An 18,027-nucleotide genomic window follows, 5' to 3' on the forward strand; every position below is an offset into this window, starting at 1 on the left:
TGGTGTGCTTTGTGTGCAGCCTGCCCTGCGAACACGGCCCAGGCAACTCCCATTGGCCAGAAAGCAGCCAATGGGAGCTGAAAGACTGTGATGGGGGTAGGAGCAGTGCACAAAACTGCTCCTTCCCCACCCTGGCTAGATCTGGGGGCTTGGCATGTCGGATCCGGCCCACGGGCCATATTTGCCTGTCTCTGTCCTTACGTTATGTCACGGGGTGAATAACACTTTCACATTCCCTTGGTCCGTATCGCTCACGGTTTTACAGACCTCGGCCATCTCCTCTCTTCTCCAAGCTGAGCAATCTCTCCTCACGTGGAAGCTGTTTCTTACGCCGGAGAGTTTTTGTCGCCCTTCTCTGATTCCTTCCAAATCTCTTCTCTCTCTCTCCGGCAGTGGGGCACCCAGGCCTGCGGGCCGCATTCAGGGTGTGGGCGCCCCCTGGATTTACACAGCGGCGTTACACTTTCATCGTCTATCCCTTCCTAAGACGGTTAGCCGGTGCGTCGACCTCAGCACAGCGAGCAGATGGTTTCAGAGAGCTGGCCACAACGGCTCCTGTCTCTCGTCCCCGAGGGATGACAACTCATTTAGACCCCAGCCTTGTGTGTGTCGAGCTGGGATTGCGGTTTCCAGTGTTGTTCCTCCCTGGATGGCGTGAAGGCCAGGACTTGAACAGGGTTCAAAAAAGAGCTAGATGGATTCATGGAGGGTAGATCCATCAGTGGCTGTTAGCCAGGATGGGTAGGGATGGTATCCCCAGCTTTTGTTTGTCAGAGGCTAATGGGCGACGGGAGGGATGATTCCCTGTTGTGTTCGCTCCCTCTGGGGCACCTGGCGTTGACCACTGTTGGCAGACAGGGCACTGGGCGAGATGGACCGTTGGTCTGGCCGTTCTGATGTTCTTACGGAAGGTTTCTTGAGACTTGTGTGCCACCTGGGACCAGGATCAGAGACAAAGAAGGGCACCTGGGTTGTGTCCTTGCGTGTAGAGGCGGGATGAGCCAAGCCTGCCCTGCCACCACCTTTCATTGGTCCTTCTCTCGCCAGATCTGCTCGAAGATCCTGGAGAAGAACGCCAACCCACAGTGGAACCAGAGCATCACCGTGCCGGCCATGGTGAGCAAGGGCCGGTCCCTGCCCTCGGTCCCTCGTGCCTGAGCCGTTGGCGCTGACTGGTCCCTCTCTGTCCCTGTTTCCCTAGTTTCCTTCCATGTGTGAGAAAATGAGGATCCGGGTCCTGGATTGGTGAGTGGGGATTGGAGCCACAAGGAGACACTCAGGCACAGAGACCGTGGGGAGGTGGCAGCAGGACCCGGGTCTCAGAGGAGATGGGCCCTGTCTGCATGGTGGGAACATGGTCTCCATTGTCTGCGCTCGTGCCCCCAGATCCGAGACGCAGGCAGCTCCCTAAGCGTTCCCAGAAACAGCGTCTCCATCACACCAGGGCCGGCGGGCTCTCCCGGAAAGCTGATGCCAGGGTGGGGTGGGTTACACCGGGCCCGGAGCTCTCTCACTTCCGTTAGCTGCAGCCAACGGGCCCCAGACACAGGAAATTATTTCTCACCTTTGTGATCAGCCAAGAAGACGCGCTGTGGTCGCAAGGTGAGGGGGCACAGGCGGGGGCCGGCTATTGGCAGGTCTGCCCTGCAGTGAGGCACTCGTGGCTGGCGGGGGCTACAGCGGCGGGTCTGTATAGTTGTAGGGTGGATGTTTGGGCTCGGACCCTATGTGGTTAGAACAGTGGACGGGGAGTCGGGACTCCTGGCTTCCATTGTGCGCTCTGCACAGGAGTGAGCAAGTCACTCCACATCCTTCGGTGCCTCAGTTTCCCCTGCGTGAGCCAAAGGGTACGGGACAGATCTTCAGCTGGTGAAAATCAGCACAGCTCCATTCTGAGGTGGCTGGTGAGGGGAGGACCCCCCAGCCTGAGGAGGGGGCAGGATGACCCCTCTCTGACTCAGGCCCCGCCTCTGCCCCGCCCCTTTCCTTCCCTTGCTCCGCCCCTGCCCCACCTGTATCCCCCAACCGAGGTGGCCTAGAGTACTAGTGGGGTCAAGGGTCTGGCACCAGCAGCGGTGGTCTGCCTCTCCTCCCGGTACTCACCGGCAGCAGCAGCGCAAGCAGAGACACCCCCCCCAGCTCGCTTTGCTCCCCTGGCCACGTCGCTGCACTTCCTGGCAGTCCTGCCCCCTCCCCTCGGAGCGGCGTGCGGGGGGGCAGAAAGCTGCTTCCGCCTTGCTCCACTTCCTCCATTGCTGCTGGTCAGTGGTGGGGGGCTGGACAACCGCTGTGGGTCCCCTGATAGTCTCCCACCAGCGTCTGGCCGGCCCCTCCCACCCACAGTATGTGACCCCTTGTGCCCCGCCCCCTGCGCATTGCCCCAGGCTCCACGGATTTCTGCTAGAGATCTGGCCTGCTGGCTCCACTGGAGCACTGCGGATTTACACCAGTGGGGATCTGGCCCCTGACTCCACTGGAGCACTGCGGATTTACCCCGGTGGGGATCTGGCCCCTGTCTCCACTGGAGCACTGCGGATTTACCCCGGTGGGGATCTGGCCCCTGACTCCACTGGAGCACTGCGGATTTACCCCGGTGGGGATCTGGCCCCTGTCTCCACTGGAGCACTGCGGATTTACCCCGGTGGGGATCTGGCCCCTGACTCCACTGGAGCACTGCGGATTTACCCCGGTGGGGATCTGGCCCCTGTCTCCACTGGAGCACTGCGGATTTACCCCAGTGGGGATCTGGCCCGCTGGCTCCACTGGAGCACTGCGGATTTACACCAGTGGGGATCTGGCCCCTGACTCCACTGGAGCACTGCGGATTTACCCCAGTGGGGATCTGGCCCCTGACTCCACTGGAGCACTGCGGATTTACACCGGTGGGGATCTGGCCCCTGTCTCCACTGGAGCACTGCGGATTTACCCCGGTGGGGATCTGGCCCCTGACTCCACTGGAGCACTGCGGATTTACCCCAGTGGGGATCTGGCCCCTGTCTCCACTGGAGCACTGCGGATTTACCCCAGTGGGGATCTGGCCCCTGACTCCGCTGGAGCACTGCGGATTTACCCCAGTGGGGATCTGGCCCCTGACTCCGCTGGAGCACTGCGGATTTACCCCGGTGGGGATCTGGCCCCTGTCTCCACTGGAGCACTGCGGATTTACCCCGGTGGGGATCTGGCCCCTGTCTCCACTGGAGCACTGTGGATTTACCCCAGTGGGGATCTGGCCCCTGACTCCACTGGAGCACTGCGGATTTACCCCAGTGGGGATCTGGCCCCTGACTCCACTGGAGCACTGCGGATTTACCCCGGTGGGGATCTGGCCCCTGACTCCACTGGAGCACTGCGGATTTACCCCAGTGGGGATCTGGCCCCTGTCTCCACTGGAGCACTGCGGATTTACCCCAGTGGGGATCTGGCCCCTGACTCCACTGGAGCACTGCGGATTTACCCCAGTGGGGATCTGGCCCCTGTCTCCACTGGAGCACTGCGGATTTACCCCAGTGGGGATCTGGCCCCTGACTCCACTGGAGCACTGCGGATTTACCCCAGTGGGGATCTGGCCCCTGTCTCCACTGGAGCACTGCGGATTTACCCCAGTGGGGATCTGGCCCCTGACTCCACTGGAGCACTGCGGATTTACCCCAGTGGGGATCTGGCCCCTGACTCCGCTGGAGCACTGCGGATTTACACCAGTGGGGATCTGGCCCCTGTCTCCACTGGAGCACTGCGGATTTACCCCAGTGGGGATCTGGCCCCTGTCTCCACTGGAGCACTGCGGATTTACCCCAGTGGGGATCTGGCCCCTGTCTCCACTGGAGCACTGCGGATTTACCCCAGTGGGGATCTGGCCCCTGTCTCCACTGGAGCACTGCGGATTTACACCAGCGTGAGCTGGTCCATTTATCCTGACCTGTCCTCATTGGGCTTGTTTGGAGGGTTCCCGTTCCCAGCGAGTCCCAGGGGCAGGCGTGAAATTGCCAAGCGCGATCTGCCGGACGCTGCTGCCATTCAACCCAGGCTTGTGTTACAGGGACCGGCTGACTCACAACGACGTCGTGGGCACGGCCCACCTGTGCATGTCGCAGATCTCCGCCCCGGGGGGCGAGCTGGAAGGTAAGGGGGGCGCGGGCCAGGAGCCTGCCCGGAGCACGACGGGGGACGCACGCTCTTGGCTCGTGGCTGGCCTTGGCTTGGGCGAAGGAGAAACAGTGGCCAAGACCCTCTCTAGGAAACCCGGGGGCAGGTGCCCCCCTCTGTCGGGCCAGCGTGGGGGGATCACGCCTGACTCGGATGAGACTGGGTTGTGACAGAAGTTTGTGACTCTAAGTCAGGGGCGAAGAGGAAACTTTTGTGGGGCGGGGCCCACTGAGCCCGGGAAAACTCCATCGGGGCCCACACGCAAGTGAGAAACGCTCCCCAGCCCCGAGGCTCAGGGCTTACCCGCAGCCCAGATGAACTCTTTGGGGGCCCGAGGCCAGTAGATTTTGTGGGGCCCCTAGAAGTATGGGGCCCCAGCGCCCCCCACGTGGCTGGGTTATGTCGCTGCAGGGGAGGGGGAGTCCTGAGCCTCATGGGCTGCGTCAAAGCAAGCTGGGGCAGGATGTGGCCCGGGTTGGGGTGCTGCACCCCTGTTGTGAATGTCTTTTGTGCTGAAGCTCTGGGCAGGTTGTGGCTACGGCCCGTGTCGGGTGGGGTTGCCCGGCCCCAGGAGGGACACTAGAAATCAGGGGCCTGAGCTCCCAGGCACACAATGGGACCCTGATCCTGCCTGCGCACAGTGTGGGGTGCAAAGGTGGGGAGACATCTGGTCCTGCCCCATGGGCACCTCTGGAAGAGGCACTTGTCAGCTGGCATTAGGATGCCCAGGGCAAAATCCTGCTTGTATTAATTTCACCAAATGAAATTAATCGGTAGCAGGTTGAAAACAAACAAAAGGAAGTTTTTCGTCACACAACCCACAGTCAACCTGTGGAACTCCTCGCCAGGGGATGTTGTGAAGGCCAGTGGCTGGATGCTGTGGTAGGGACTGTAGCCTGCACTCCCCTAACTCCTTTGGTGGCTGAATGGCTCCTGCCGCTAACCCCCTTTGCTGCTCGGTCCTAGGCGCTTGGCTTGCTAGGGGTGTGTCCATCCGAGGTCCCCAACGCGCCCCTCGGGAGCAGGCGCCCGGCACTGACACAGCGGCAGTGAGCCTGGCTTGGCCTGTCCACGCCGTAGCACGTTTCCTGGGCCCGTCGTGCGCCAGTGGCCTGGGCCGGCCCGTACAGCCATGTTCCCATTGGGGCGCTCGGGGACATTCGGGGCAGCTGGCTCTGCTGCGGGTGCATGGGCTCAGAGGATTGTGGGTAGTTTTTGCCCCCTAACACACACAGACAGCAGAACTTCCAAGGGCAGAGGCCGTGCATGCCGGCTTGAAACATGGTCCCCTCCCATGACATGAATGCCTGGGCCTAAAACCCTTCAGGAAAGGCCGGGACGCAGTGAGGGGCCACCCAGATTGCCCCGCCGACGCCTGCAGAGCCAAGCTCGGACTGGAAAGCCAGGCGCCCGCCGCCAGGGGCCTCCCTTTCCTGGGAGGAAGCGCGAGGCCTGGGCCAGCCTGGGTGGGGCAGGTCCCGCGAGAGGGGGAGCAGGCGCCGGGGAAGAGGGCCGTGCTGGGGGGCTTGGAAGCAGTTCCCGTAAGGCAGGCCCCGCGGGCGGCGTTGCAGAGCACACGGGGAGCTGAGGCGGGCGGCCGGGAGGGGCGTAGGGCCGAGCAATGGCTCGGCGGGGCCTAAGCAGCTCCGTGGATACACAGGGGCCCGGCACTTCTCCGCTGGGTCATGGGGGGCAGCAGAAGGATCTACACCCACATCTCCCGAGCACCCAGGGGATCCCCACTGCACCCCCGCTTCTCAAGGGGTGAGCTGCCCCACGCTCCCAGATGCCCCTGGGTGTCTGGCCCCCCAGATACAACCCATGCAGTGTCCCCTGTGACAGTGAGCGCCGGGGGGTTGGCTGTGGCGTGCGCAAAGGCTGCCAGACACGGAGACCTGGCGGGTTTCTCTGGCCTACAGTCACCACAGAGGGTGCCTCCTGCACCCCAGCCTGGCCTCAGCCTCTTCCCCCTCTTCCATGTCCCCCTCATCACCAGCACCCCCAGCCCAGCCAGTTCTCCAGCCCCCGACGTGCCGGTCCTGCCTGTCGGAGGCCCCATGCCCCCCCACCCCGGGCAGCGCCCCCCAGAACCAGAGAGGAGGTGGCGTTTACAGAGGAGCAGAACGGAAGTCCCTGGCTGTCCCGACCACTCTGCTTTGGGGTGCAGGGGTTGGGTCTCGCCATCATCAGAGAGGGCCCATGCCGCAGCTAGAGCGGGTGCAATGCATTGTGGGACATGGCGCGGGGAGGTAGGTTTGGGCCTCTGCTGGGATCCGGGAGGGGTTTGGCCAGCTGACGTGATTAAGAAATCTCCCCGGTCCACTCCAGGGCCTCGCGGGGTGCCCCAGGCCCCGTTGCCGCAGCTGCAGCTTGCATTTCCTGTCATGCTTTGGTCTCACCTCACGCGCCCGCCACCCCTCCTCCGCTGGTCCCATCCTAACCGTCTCTCCATTTCTTTGTGCCTCAGATGAGTTTCCCGTTCTCCCGAAGCCCCTGACAGCTCCAGCCAGTACGTCCCTCTAGCCTGCTGGTTGTAATCGCGCTACGGTCACTGGGATGGCTTAGCCGGGTTCGCTCAGGCCGGGAAACTGGACAGAACCAGGATCAACAAAGCCTCTGTGTCAGAAACACGGGGCGCGAGGCCTGGGATATGGCCCCAGACTCCTTCCGGCCTCGTTTGTACCCCCCGGATCCTGAGAGGTGGGATGGGCTGTGGTATGGTGTCTCCATCATGCCAAGGACAGGATACTGCCGATCCTTCCGCAGAGCGCCGACTGGAAAGCCCTTAACATACCAACAGTCGTGCGGAGCTGTGTGTGCAAAAGCAAACCTCACTTTGGGATGTATTAGCGGGAGTGCGGTGAGCAAGACCCGGGAATTAATTCTGTTGCTCTACTCCGCGCCCGCTAGGCCTCAACTTTTGTATTGTGTCCAGTTCTGGGTACCCCACGTCAGGCAAGATGGGGACAGATTGGCGAGAGCGCCCAGGGAAGAGCACCAAAAATGGTTAAAGGCCTCGAAAACACGACCCATTGAAGGAAAATTGAAAAAATTGGGTTTGTTTAGTTTGAAGAAGAGAACACGGAAAGGGGACATGAGGGCAGCAAGTTACCTAAAAGGGTGGTACAAGGAGGAAGGAGAAAAATTGTTCTTCCTGGCTTCTGAGGATAGGACAAGAAGCAATGGGCTTAAACTGCAGCAAGGGAGGTTTAGGTTGGACATTAGGAAAAACTTCCTGCCTGTCAGGGTGGTTAAACACTGGAATAAATTGCCTGGGGGGTTGTGGAATCTCCGTCACTGGGGATATTGAAGAGCAGGTTGGACAGACACCTGTCAGGGATGGGCTAGTCGGTTCTTGGTCCTGAAATGAGGGCAGGGAACTGGACTTGATGCCCTCTTGAGGTCTCTTCCAGTTCTCGTGTTCTATGAATCTAAGATAACAGACTCTAGTCCACAATGGATCCACGTTCCTGCTCTTAGCACCCGAACTTGGCAGCAGGAGGGACCTGCCATCACTTGCTCTGTGCCACGTTTCTTTTTATGCATGCACGAGACGCGTGGTCACTGCGGTTCCGTAACTGATTGCTCCCTGTGGTCTCCTAGTGGATGACGGGCTAGGATTCCTGCCGACGTTCGGGCCCTGTTACGTGAACCTTTACGGCAGCCCGAGGGAATTTACCGGCTTTCCAGATCCCTACGAGGAGCTCAACCTGGGAAAGGTGAAGTCGTGGGGGTTCGGTTCACAAAAGTTCTTTGCGAAAAGAAAGACGCTCGTTACCCTGAACTTTTGTCAGTCATGACGAGGGGCAGACTTGGGGGATGTTTTTTGGAGAACAGCTTGTTTGCCAAGAGCCGCCATTTTGGACAATACAAACTATTCATGAGCTTGGTGCAAATTGGTTCCACCACCCACAGGAGGAGATGCTGCTGAGGCCAGCTTGTCTCGTTCCCTCAGCCCTAAGCTGAGTGCTCGGACGCTGACCACGGAGGCGGGAAACCCACCTCTGATTCCCCCTCTGGAACGGGCCCCAAATGGACTTTCTCAGTTCCCCAGCAATTCCCCCAAATTTCAGTCAGTTTGATCCACATGGAACCTCTTTGGATTGTTCAAAATGGCCGCTGAATGGAAAAAGCCGCTCTCCTCCCAGATCTAAACAGGTCCTAGTGCACCCCCAGGGAATTCTTGTCCCTCTTGAGGGTAAGCCGAGGGGCAGGAGGGGCCCGTAACACAGTCAGCTTTGCATCCGTGAAGGAGCTGCCTACATGTGTCCCTATCCTGTTCCTCTTCAACTAACTAAGCCAGTAGCAGAGTTCATGGGGGACTCTGGGGGGAGAGTATGTGGCAGGCAGCCATCTTGGTAACATCACCGTCTCCCCTCAGGGCGAGGGCGTGGCCTTTCGGGGCCGGTTGCTGATGGAGCTGGAGACGAAGCTGGTCGAACACGTTGAGCAGAAATTGGAGGACATCCCTCCTGATGACCTTCTCCGGCTGGAGGTATGGGGCCCCACATCCTGCGGGTTTGGAATCACCGGGCTGGGGCTTGAACCTACAACCTCTAGAACCACAGCGGGCGCCCGACGGCTCTCGCTCTTGGCCAGCAGCGGCGGCAGACTCGCCCCCTTCTCCGACTCTGGGCAGACAAGTGTGGTCGTCTGCTGCCTCGTGACCACCCCCTCGTGGAGAGTTTTCTCCTGCTTCTTGCACTTCCCCCGTGCTGCCTCCGAGCCCCACTGGAGTCATCTTGCTCCTGGCGGCTTGTCTCCAGAGTCAGCTGCTGTCCCCGCTTCCTCTCAGGTGGGGCTAGTCCGGCTGTCAGGATTCAGCCCCACACCTCCAGGCTGAGGCGAGCTGCCCTGCTGCACTAGGATGTAGAGCAGCCGCGTGCAGGAGAGCGTTTCGCGTCCATCAGGAGCTTTGTTGGGTGGCTCTCCTTGGCCGTGTCCTTGGGGTGGAGTCCAAGCCCCCATCCCTCCCCCCCCGCCATCTCCCCCTTTGTCTGGGGAGAGGGGACGGCTTTCCTGCATGCTTGCCTGCGGCTGCTCCGCCCTGCCCCCCGTCACGTCCTCTTGGGAACCGGCAGGGCCGTGTACGCGGGCGGGGGCGAGGGATTGGCTGGGAGAGGCTCCGCCCACCGGGCCGGCTCTGTCTCGTGCAGAAGCACCTGCGGCGGCGGAAGTACTGCCTCTTCGCCGCCTTCTACTCCGCCACCATGCTGCAGGACGTCGACGCCGCCGTCCAGTTCGAAGTCAGCATCGGCAACTACGGCAACAAGTTCGACAACACCTGCCTGCCGCTGGCCTCCACCACGCAGTACAGCCGGGCCGTGTTTGACGGTGAGGCCCGGGCCGGGGGCGGGGGGGACGGACGGCGTGGCACGGAGACGGCTCCTCATAGCCCGTCCAGCCCCCGGGGACCAGGCGATCACCGCAGCCCAGAGACAACACCCCTTATCCGATGGGCAGAGGGAACCCCCCGAGTCCTGGCAGGTTTCCTGGCCTCCCGCGCCATGCAGGCCTCTGTCCGGCGTCATGAGGTCTGACGTCAATAGGATGAAGCTTAATAAGGACACATGCAAAGTGCTCCACTTAGGAGGGAACAATCCGTGTCGCGCACACAGAATGGGAAGCGACTGTCTAGGAAGGAGTCCGGCAGAAAGGGATCTAGGGGTCAGAGTGGACCATAAGCTAAATGGGAGTTTGCACTGTGATGCTGTTGCAAAAAAAAAAAAAGCAAAGGTGATTCTGGGAGGCATTCACAGGAGTGTGGTGAGCAAGACACGAGACGTCGTTCTTCCGCTCTGCTCTGAGTAGGCCTCCGTTGGAGTCTTGTGTCCTGTTCTGGGCACCACACTTCAGGAAAGATGTGGAGAAATTGGAGAGGGTCCTGAGAAGAGCAACACAAATGATTCAAGGTTTAGAAAACATGAGCCATGAGGGACGACTGGAAGAATTGGGTTTGTTTAATTTAGAAAAGAGAAGACAGAGGGGACATGAGAGCAGTTTTCAGGTATCTAAAAGGGTGTCACAAGGAGGAGGGAGAAAATTGTTCTCCTTGGCCTCTGAGGACAGGACAAGAAGCAATGGGCTTAAACTGCAGTGAGGGAGGTTTAGGTTGGACAGTAGGAAAAACTTCCTGCCTGTCAGGGGGGTTAAACCCTGGAATGAATTGCCTAGGGAGGTTGTGGAATCTCTCTCTGTGGAGATATGGAAGAGCAGGTTGGACAAATACCTGTTGGGGATGGTCTAGATGGTGCTTGGTCCTGCCGTAGGGTCAGGGGACTGGACTCGACCACTCGAGGTCCCTTCTAGTTCTGGGATTCTAGGTTTCTATTTTTCCTCCTGTTGCATTAGTTGGATGTGGCATTCCCCTTCGCTCCCCCGCCAAACCCATCGCGTGGTGACGCAGCGTACTTAGCTGCCATGTTGCACCCCAGCAGTGGCTGCATTGCTGTGGTGGGTGCAGGGATTTCTGTGCATACAGGATAGGTGGGGGGGCGGGGGCGGGGGCAGGGGGATACACGGTGTCACGTGTGTGCAAACTCTTCCTAAGCTCGCAATGCAATGCTAGTGTCTGCGCTGCTGCCCTCCTCCGCAGCAAATCAGAGCGGTTCAAGTATGAGTCCTAGGCCCAATAAGGACTTCCAGTGGCGATTCCCCTGTCGCTCAAGGGGCTGGCACTTTTGGAGCAGACCCTTTTTCTGTCCTGGGCGGGGAGGGGGTCTCAGCTAGCCACCGCGTCGTAGCACCTACATCGCTGGGGGTTTGTGACAACCGTGCGAGTTGCCCAGGCAGCTCATGTCACGCCAAGGCCCCCCAAGCGGAGGGTGCCAGGCCGAATGCCTGTTTCCTGCAGGTCCAAGCGCCCAGGGCCGCAGGCAGCCCCTTTCCCCGTCGATGGGCCAGCTGGGAGCCCATGGCCTGCTGCTCGCAGAGCCAGCTCCCGGTGTGCTCTGTCCCCGCAGGTTGCCAGTATTACTACCTCCCCTGGGGCAACGTGAAGCCCGTGGTGGTGCTGTCGTCCTACTGGGAGGAGACCAGCCACCGGACGGATGCGCAGAACGCTCTCCAGCGCACGGCCGACCGGCTGGTGAGTGCGGCGCTGCTTGTGCGGCTCGGCGGGGGCGTAGGACGGCTGCCCACGCTCCGGAGGGATCTGTGCTGTGTTAGTGAACAACTTAAGAACGGCCGTACTGGGTCAGACCAAAGGTCCAGCTAGCCCAGTAGCCTGTCTGCCGACAGTGGCCAGCACCAGGTGCCCCAGTGAGGGTGGACCGAAGACAATGATCAAGCGATTTGTCTCCTGCCATCCCTCTCCAGCCTCTGACAAACAGAGGCCAGGGTCACTATTCCTGCCTTTCCTGGCTAATAGCCATGGATGGACCTAACCCCCATGAATGTATCTAGCTCTTTTTTGAACCCTGTTGGGGTATGTCTACACTAGAAAGTTAGTTCGAACTAACGGACGTTAGTTCGAACTAACTTTCCTATGCGCTACACTAGCGCTCCGCTAGTTCGAATTTGAATCGAACTAGCGGAGCGCTTAGTTCGAACTAGGTAAACCTCATTTTACGAGGACTAACGCCTAGTTCGAACTAGCTAGTTCGAACTAAGGGCTGTGTAGCCCTTTAGTTCGAACTAGTGGGAGGCTAGCCCTCCCCAGGTTTCCCTGGTGGCCACTCTGGCCAACACCAGGGAAACTCTATGCCCCCCTCCCAGCCCCGGACCCCTTAAAGGGGCACGGGCTGGCTACGGTGCCCGTGCCAGGTGCAAGCCTGCCAGCACCCAGCTAGCAGACCCTGCACCTGGCACGGCACAGAGCCACCCACCCGATGCCCCCCAGCCCACCCCCTCTTGCCGGGACCAGGCTGGCGGCTCCCGGGAGCTTGCCCTGGACCGCAAGAGGCGGGCACCTTCCTGGGCTAGTGCGGACATCGTGGACCTCGTCCACGATCTCCGCACTAGGCACAGGAAAGTGGCCGTCTAGGGCAGGAGAGCTGCCAGCCTGGCCACCCAGGACCAGGTGTGCATGAAAATCAAGGGGGTCCACTGAGACCCCCGACACTGAGCCCTGAGCTTACAATGGCCGTCCTGGGTCAGACCAAAGGTCCATCTAGCCCAGTAGCCTGTCTGCCAACAGCGGCCAACCCTAGGGACCCTGGAGGGGATGGACCGAAGACAATGACCAAGCCATTTGTCTCGTGCCATCCCTCTCCAGCCTTCCACAAACTTTGGGCAGGGACACCACTCCTACCCTCTGGCTAATAGGACTCCATGGACCCAACCTCCATGACTTGATCTCACTTCCCTTTAAACTCTGTTCTAGTTGTAGCCTTCACAGCCTCCTGCAGCAAGGAGTTCCACAGGTTAACTATTTGCTTTGTCAAGAACAACTTTCTCTTACTAGTTTCAAGCCTGCTACCCATTCCTTTCCTTTGGTGTCCTCTAGTCCTTCTTGATGGGAACTCAGGAAGAACTTTTCTGAATGCACCCTCTCCACCCAACCCCTGCTTTTAGAGACCTCTATCCTGTCCCCCCTCCGTCTCCTCTTTTCTAAGCTGAACAGTCCCAGTCTCTGTAGCCTCTCTTCATCTGGGACCTGTTCCCAACCCCTGATCATGTTAGTTGCCCTCCCCTCTCCCAGCCTTTCTCTTCCCCTCTCCCACCTCCTTTTCCCAGTCTCCCCCAGTTTTTTTCAATAAAGACAGAGTCAATGTTGGAAGAAACGTTATCTTTATTTTGTACATCAATAAGAAGGGGGGCTAGGGAAGGGCAAGTGGAAGGAGGTGAGGGAGGAATGGGGTACGAGCCCCCGATGGGGAGGACTGGGCTGGCTCTGCGGGCTTCTGGGGGTGGAAGCTCTCCTGCAGCCCCCCAATTACTCCCTCTCCCCAGATGGCAGCCTGCGGCAAGTGCAGCCGGGCTGATGGCCGAGTGGTGTGATGTGCCCAGTGTGGGCACTCAGGGCACTCCAAGCCAGGACTTCTTTGCAAGCGGGGCACCCCTTAGAACTGTGTGTCCGGGGTGGGGGTCGGGACCCTTTAAGCGCAGCCCTCGGCTAGCCTGAGACAGTATCTCCATGCTCTAAGTCCTCCTTTTATGCCCTGCCGGCACTGCTTCCGGCCATCATTAAGCCCTGTTCAGAGTCCACTCAATGTGGACTTACTAGTTCGAACTAGCAAAACGCTAGTTCGAACTAGTTTTTAGTTCTAGATGCGTTAGTTCGAACTAGCTTAGTTCGAATTAACTAATTCGAACTAAGTTAGTTCGAACTAGCGCTGTAGTGTAGACGTACCCTTGAAGTCCTGGCCTTCACAACATCCTCTGGCAAGGAGTTCCACAGGTTGACTGTGCGCTGCATGAAGAAAAACTTCCTTTGGTTTGTTTTAAACCCACTGCCTATTCATTTCATTGGGTGACCCCTTGTTCTTATATGATGGGAACAAATAAATAGCTTTTTTTAAAATTCACTTTCTCCCCACCTGTCAGGATTTTATAGATCCCTGTCATATCCCTCCCCTTATCATAGTTATGTTCAACCTCTCTAAGTCCCCGTGAGCTGAGCGTACCCTTTACTTCCTGGCTTTACACGGTGTTAAACTGCCTCAGTGTCGCGCTCCCTCCCCCCACAGGAAGTTGCACTCAGACAGTGACTCAGTGGCCCTCCTCTGGATTAGGTCCAATTGAGGGGTTTGGGTTTGAAGCTCAGGTGCAGTTAGGGGTTGGGAGTGGCGGGGGACGGAAGGGAAACCTGCAAGATTTTAGCCATCTGGGGACACGTGAACCCACTTGGGGGACAGGCCATTCTCGTTCTGGATTCCGCACTGGCACTCAGTTCTAGAAGCACATCATGACTCCAAACCAGCTTTCTTTTCCTCCTCTGGCGGACATCCAGCCCCATCACTGGGAGGAACAGAGAGCTAGGCCCTAGGTGGAATAACCCTTCAGTGTCTTGCATCTGCTGGTCTCCAGGGCTTTCCCTGGGCAGCGGGGGCTAAGTCTGGTTACCCCCCATGATCACTCCGAGGCTCAGGTTGGCATTGAATGCCGGCCCCCTACAGGGCAGTGGGGCATGCGGGCACACAGAACCCCCACCCGCCTGCCTCTGCCGTGGCTATCCTCGGGCCATGCCACCCGCTGCTGAACAGGGCGGGAGGTGGTCTCCCCCGAGGCCTGCCCCTGGGGTGTGTGGAGGCTGGGTTTGCCATGTTTTCGGGGCAGTCCTGCCTGGTGTTGAGGAAGGTTGGGGGCCCTGAGGTCCAGGGGGTAGGTTTGGAGGACTGGGGGAGTGGGGCTGCTCTGACATAGGGGCAGGGATTAGAGGTGTATGAGGGGTGCTGGGTTTCCATTATACACAGGGTTCACAGTTGGGTTCAGTGGCTCCCTCACCGCTATATAAATCGGTCCATCCCCCCGTAACTCCGATGATGTCGGAGAGGGCAGCTGCGGCTCTTGTCAGGGCGTCTGTGAATTGGAGTATTTGCCTCGGCGATAGAGCTGAGCGCTATAGAGCCTTGTGTGGAAAGTGGTAGCGTTCTCGTGCGGGGACGGGCCCTGAGCAATGATTAGGCCTCAGTTGGAGTCTTGTGTCCCGTTCTGGGCACCACATGTCAGGAAAGATGTGGAGAGACTGGAGAAGGTCCAGAGAAGAGCAACATGAATGATGAAAGGTCTAGAAAACATGAGCTATGAAGGAAGACTGAAAGAACTGAGTTTGTTTAATTTAGAAAAGAGAAGACTGAGAGGGGACATGATAGTCGTTTCCAGGTATCTAAAAGGGTGTCATAAGGAGGAGGGAGAAAAATTTTTCATCTTGGCCTCTGAGGATAGAACAAGAAGCAAGGGGCTTAAACTGCAGCAAGGGAGGCTTAGGTTGGACATTAGGAAAAAGTTCCTAAGTGTCAGGGTGGTCAAACACTGGAATAAATTGCTCAAGGAGGTTGTGGAATCCCCATCTCTGGAGATATTGAAGAGCAGGTTAGATAAATGTCTATCAGGGATGGTCTAGACAGTATTTGGTCCTGCCACGAGGGCAGGGGACTGGACTCGACGACCCCTCGAGGTCCGTTCCAGTTCTAGTATTCTATACCTAAAAGGGTGTTACAAAGTGGAGAGAGAAAAATTGTTCTCCTTGGCCTCTGATGATAGGACAAGAAGCAATGGGCTTAAATTGCAGCAAGGGAGGTTTAGGTTGGACATTAGGAAAAACTTCCTGCCTGTCAGGGTGGTTAAACACTGGAATAAATTGCCTAGGGGGGTGGTGGAAGCTCCATCCCTGTAGGTCTTTAAGAGCAGGTTGGACAGACACCTGTCAGGGATGGTCTAGAAGGTGCTTGGTCCTGCTGTGAGGACAAGGGACTGGACTCGATGCCCTCTCAAGGTCCTTCAAGTTCTAGGGTTCTATGATTCAATGTTTCTCTCTTTCACGCTGTCTGCCCTGACTGGGGTCTCCAGCTGGAATGGAACCTGATGCGTCAACACTAAAAGCGCAGTTTAAAAGAGTTGCTCCATTCCCTGGTAGCAGTAGTAGGCTGTCATGTCGGTGGGGACCAGAAACTAGAGGGAAGTGCCACAGACTCACAAGAGCACACAAGAGGCTATGAGAATTGAGGGCCCCCCCATTGGCCAGAGGATGGGAGTCCCTTGGGATATGCTGGTCCTTCGAAAAACATTGCCCTTTTGCCTGGGACTGGTCTGCCGGGGCGGGTCAGGGGAAGGCGGGGGGTGCCCTGATCCATCCGTGAGTCCTCTGCTCTGTGTGTTGTGTAGGAAGCAGGCTTGGAGCTGGTCCACCTTGCGCTCAAGGCCAAGTGCTCCTCACGCGACTTGGATGCGTTGGCTGCCCAATTGATTGATGACATCATCGCGGACTGCAGGTATTTCTGCCAACTTCAACTGTGCGCCCTGGCAGGCGCGTGTTACAAGAGCCTTTGTGGCTGCTGGAAGGGGCCTGGTGCTGAAAACCCCCGGCCATTGGCTAATGTTTACTTCAAAGGTGGGAGAGCCAAGGCACGGAGTTGAAAAGGTGACATTTACAGCAGCTCGTAAATTTCCACTCTCTGTGCAAGGGCTGCAGCCCAGCATACCTGAATAAGCCTCATTGTATTGCGGCTGGAGCCATTGCAGTCAACGTGTTCCCAGCTGGAACCGAGGGCTAGGAAAAAAAGAGCTGCCTAGAATGTACATTTGTAGATACTGATGTGGTAGCAATGGACTTTTATGAAGCAGTAATTTCTTTTCTAGCCCAGTATCCTTGCTTCTACTGGGGCCAACGTTAGGGGCTTCAGAGGAATGGGTAAGGACCCTGTCATTAGGCAGACATGGGAAAATCTGCCCCTGTGAAGGTCTCTCTCTGATCCCAAATAACAGGAGACATGTTTAAGCCCTGGAAAAGGTTTATCACCCTTCTCATGCTCTTTTTTTAAGCATTGTATATTATAACCGTGGACGTTCTTGTTATCCGTATAAACATCCGACCCCTCTTTGACTCTTCCCAAGTTCTTGACCTCAACAACATCCCACAGCAAGGAGTTCCACTGGTTAACTAGAGCTGGGATTAAAAAAGTAATCTGTCTTTCACAAAATCCTGCCAGGAGAGAGCACATTTAGTTTCTACCCACTTAACTCCACCCTGTTTTTGGAGACACCAAACTGAGCATTCGGCTGTGCCATCAATACAGGTAGGACAAGATTTTCACAAAGAAGGGTCCAAAGTTTGCCTTCTTCCTCTGTCTTTAGGCACCTAAATAAGAGCTAAGCACCCAGCAGTGCTCATGGCCTCTGGTGGCGGATGCTGGCGCTTCATATGTTTGAAAATGGGGCCACTTGATAGGGATTGAGAAGTCTAACGGTCGTTTCCAACTGTTGAAAATCATAAGTCTCGCTCTACTTTTTCAAGGACAAAGTCCTAATATTACCAGCGGGAGTTTAGTGGAATCACCTGGTCTCAAAGGCGCTGGTCACAAGAAAGAGGTTTTTGTTTGTGAGTAAAAAAAAAAAGAACAGATTCCTCCAAGCCCTTATTGTCCCTCTGCATAGCTCATGCAGCCCAGGGAGAGTATCACAGCATGTGATTGCATGGGGTGTTTCTGGTTCTCTGGCACCTGCAGGCTGTTTCATTCCTGATGCCAAACAAAAATGGGTGTGTGATCCCCCAGGTCCGCCACTGACTTGTTGTGAGACCTTGGGCATGTCGCTCTGCGTCTTTCACCCATTCGCAGTCCGGTCTCTTTAGACCATAAGCTCTTTGGCTCAGGAACCATCTCTGTGTTTGTAAAGTACCTAGCACAATGGCACTGGGCCCTCAGTCAGACTTGGAGATGTCACTGAACTATAAGTAACATCAGAGCTGAAAATTAGGGCCTAAAACAGAGCTGAAAATTGGGGTGTTAATCTCCCCATGGAAGGGAGGGAACCCCAAGTGATACAAGCATTTGTGGAGTTTTATTTTCCAAGAGGATCTGACCCTCTTGGAGCAGGTTTGTCCTGTGTCTTGGGGCTGTGAGGTCTGAATTTGGAGTTCCCAGGCGTTATCAGTTCACCTCCCCTCCTTGTTCCCAACCACCCAACGCCAGTCCTCGGCATGTTTTTAGTTGTTGAGCAGGGTGGGTTGAGAGGCCTTTGCCACGAGGAATTGTTACCCTCCCGTGGCCAAGGCTGAGGAAGGTGGCAGTGACGAGTTCTCCCAAAGCGTCCCCGGTTTAAAATAGCCAGGGGTATAGACTAGTCAGACTGTACCTGGAGAAAGGCGCCAATGTACAGCTCTGGAATGGGCCGTGCCCCCGCTCCAGCCCTGCCCCGCTTGCCTAGCTCAGTCCTCAACCTAGAGGCACCATCTCTAGGGAGAAAAGGGGAATTGGGCCTCTGCCTTTGTTGAGACAAATGGGT

General features: G+C 57.5%; 1 protein-coding gene across 14 annotated transcripts in view; it reads left to right on the plus strand.

Annotated features, from left to right (window-relative positions):
* DYSF (dysferlin) overlaps positions 1-18,027 on the plus strand; it is a 269,126-nt gene that overhangs the window by 77,107 nt on the left and 173,992 nt on the right. For 9 of the 14 annotated variants that reach the window (XM_075931052.2, XM_075931053.2, XM_075931051.2 and 6 more), the window contains exons 14-22: positions 1,048-1,116; positions 1,202-1,245; positions 4,037-4,119; positions 6,611-6,652; positions 7,747-7,862; positions 8,525-8,638; positions 9,300-9,477; positions 11,106-11,230; positions 15,910-16,016. In XM_075931052.2, the coding sequence (XP_075787167.2) occupies positions 1,048-1,116; positions 1,202-1,245; positions 4,037-4,119; positions 6,611-6,652; positions 7,747-7,862; positions 8,525-8,638; positions 9,300-9,477; positions 11,106-11,230; positions 15,910-16,016 (878 nt within the window). The remainder of the gene's footprint in view (positions 1-1,047; positions 1,117-1,201; positions 1,246-4,036; positions 4,120-6,610; positions 6,653-7,746; positions 7,863-8,524; positions 8,639-9,299; positions 9,478-11,105; positions 11,231-15,909; positions 16,017-18,027) is intronic. The other 5 variants (XM_089777728.1, XM_075931054.2, XM_089777731.1 and 2 more) reach the window with 1 other exon arrangement.

This window comes from Pelodiscus sinensis, chromosome 4, assembly GCF_052426305.1.
Source record: "Pelodiscus sinensis isolate ZL-2025 chromosome 4, ASM5242630v1, whole genome shotgun sequence".
In the NCBI taxonomy this organism is placed as follows: Eukaryota; Metazoa; Chordata; order Testudines; family Trionychidae; genus Pelodiscus; species Pelodiscus sinensis.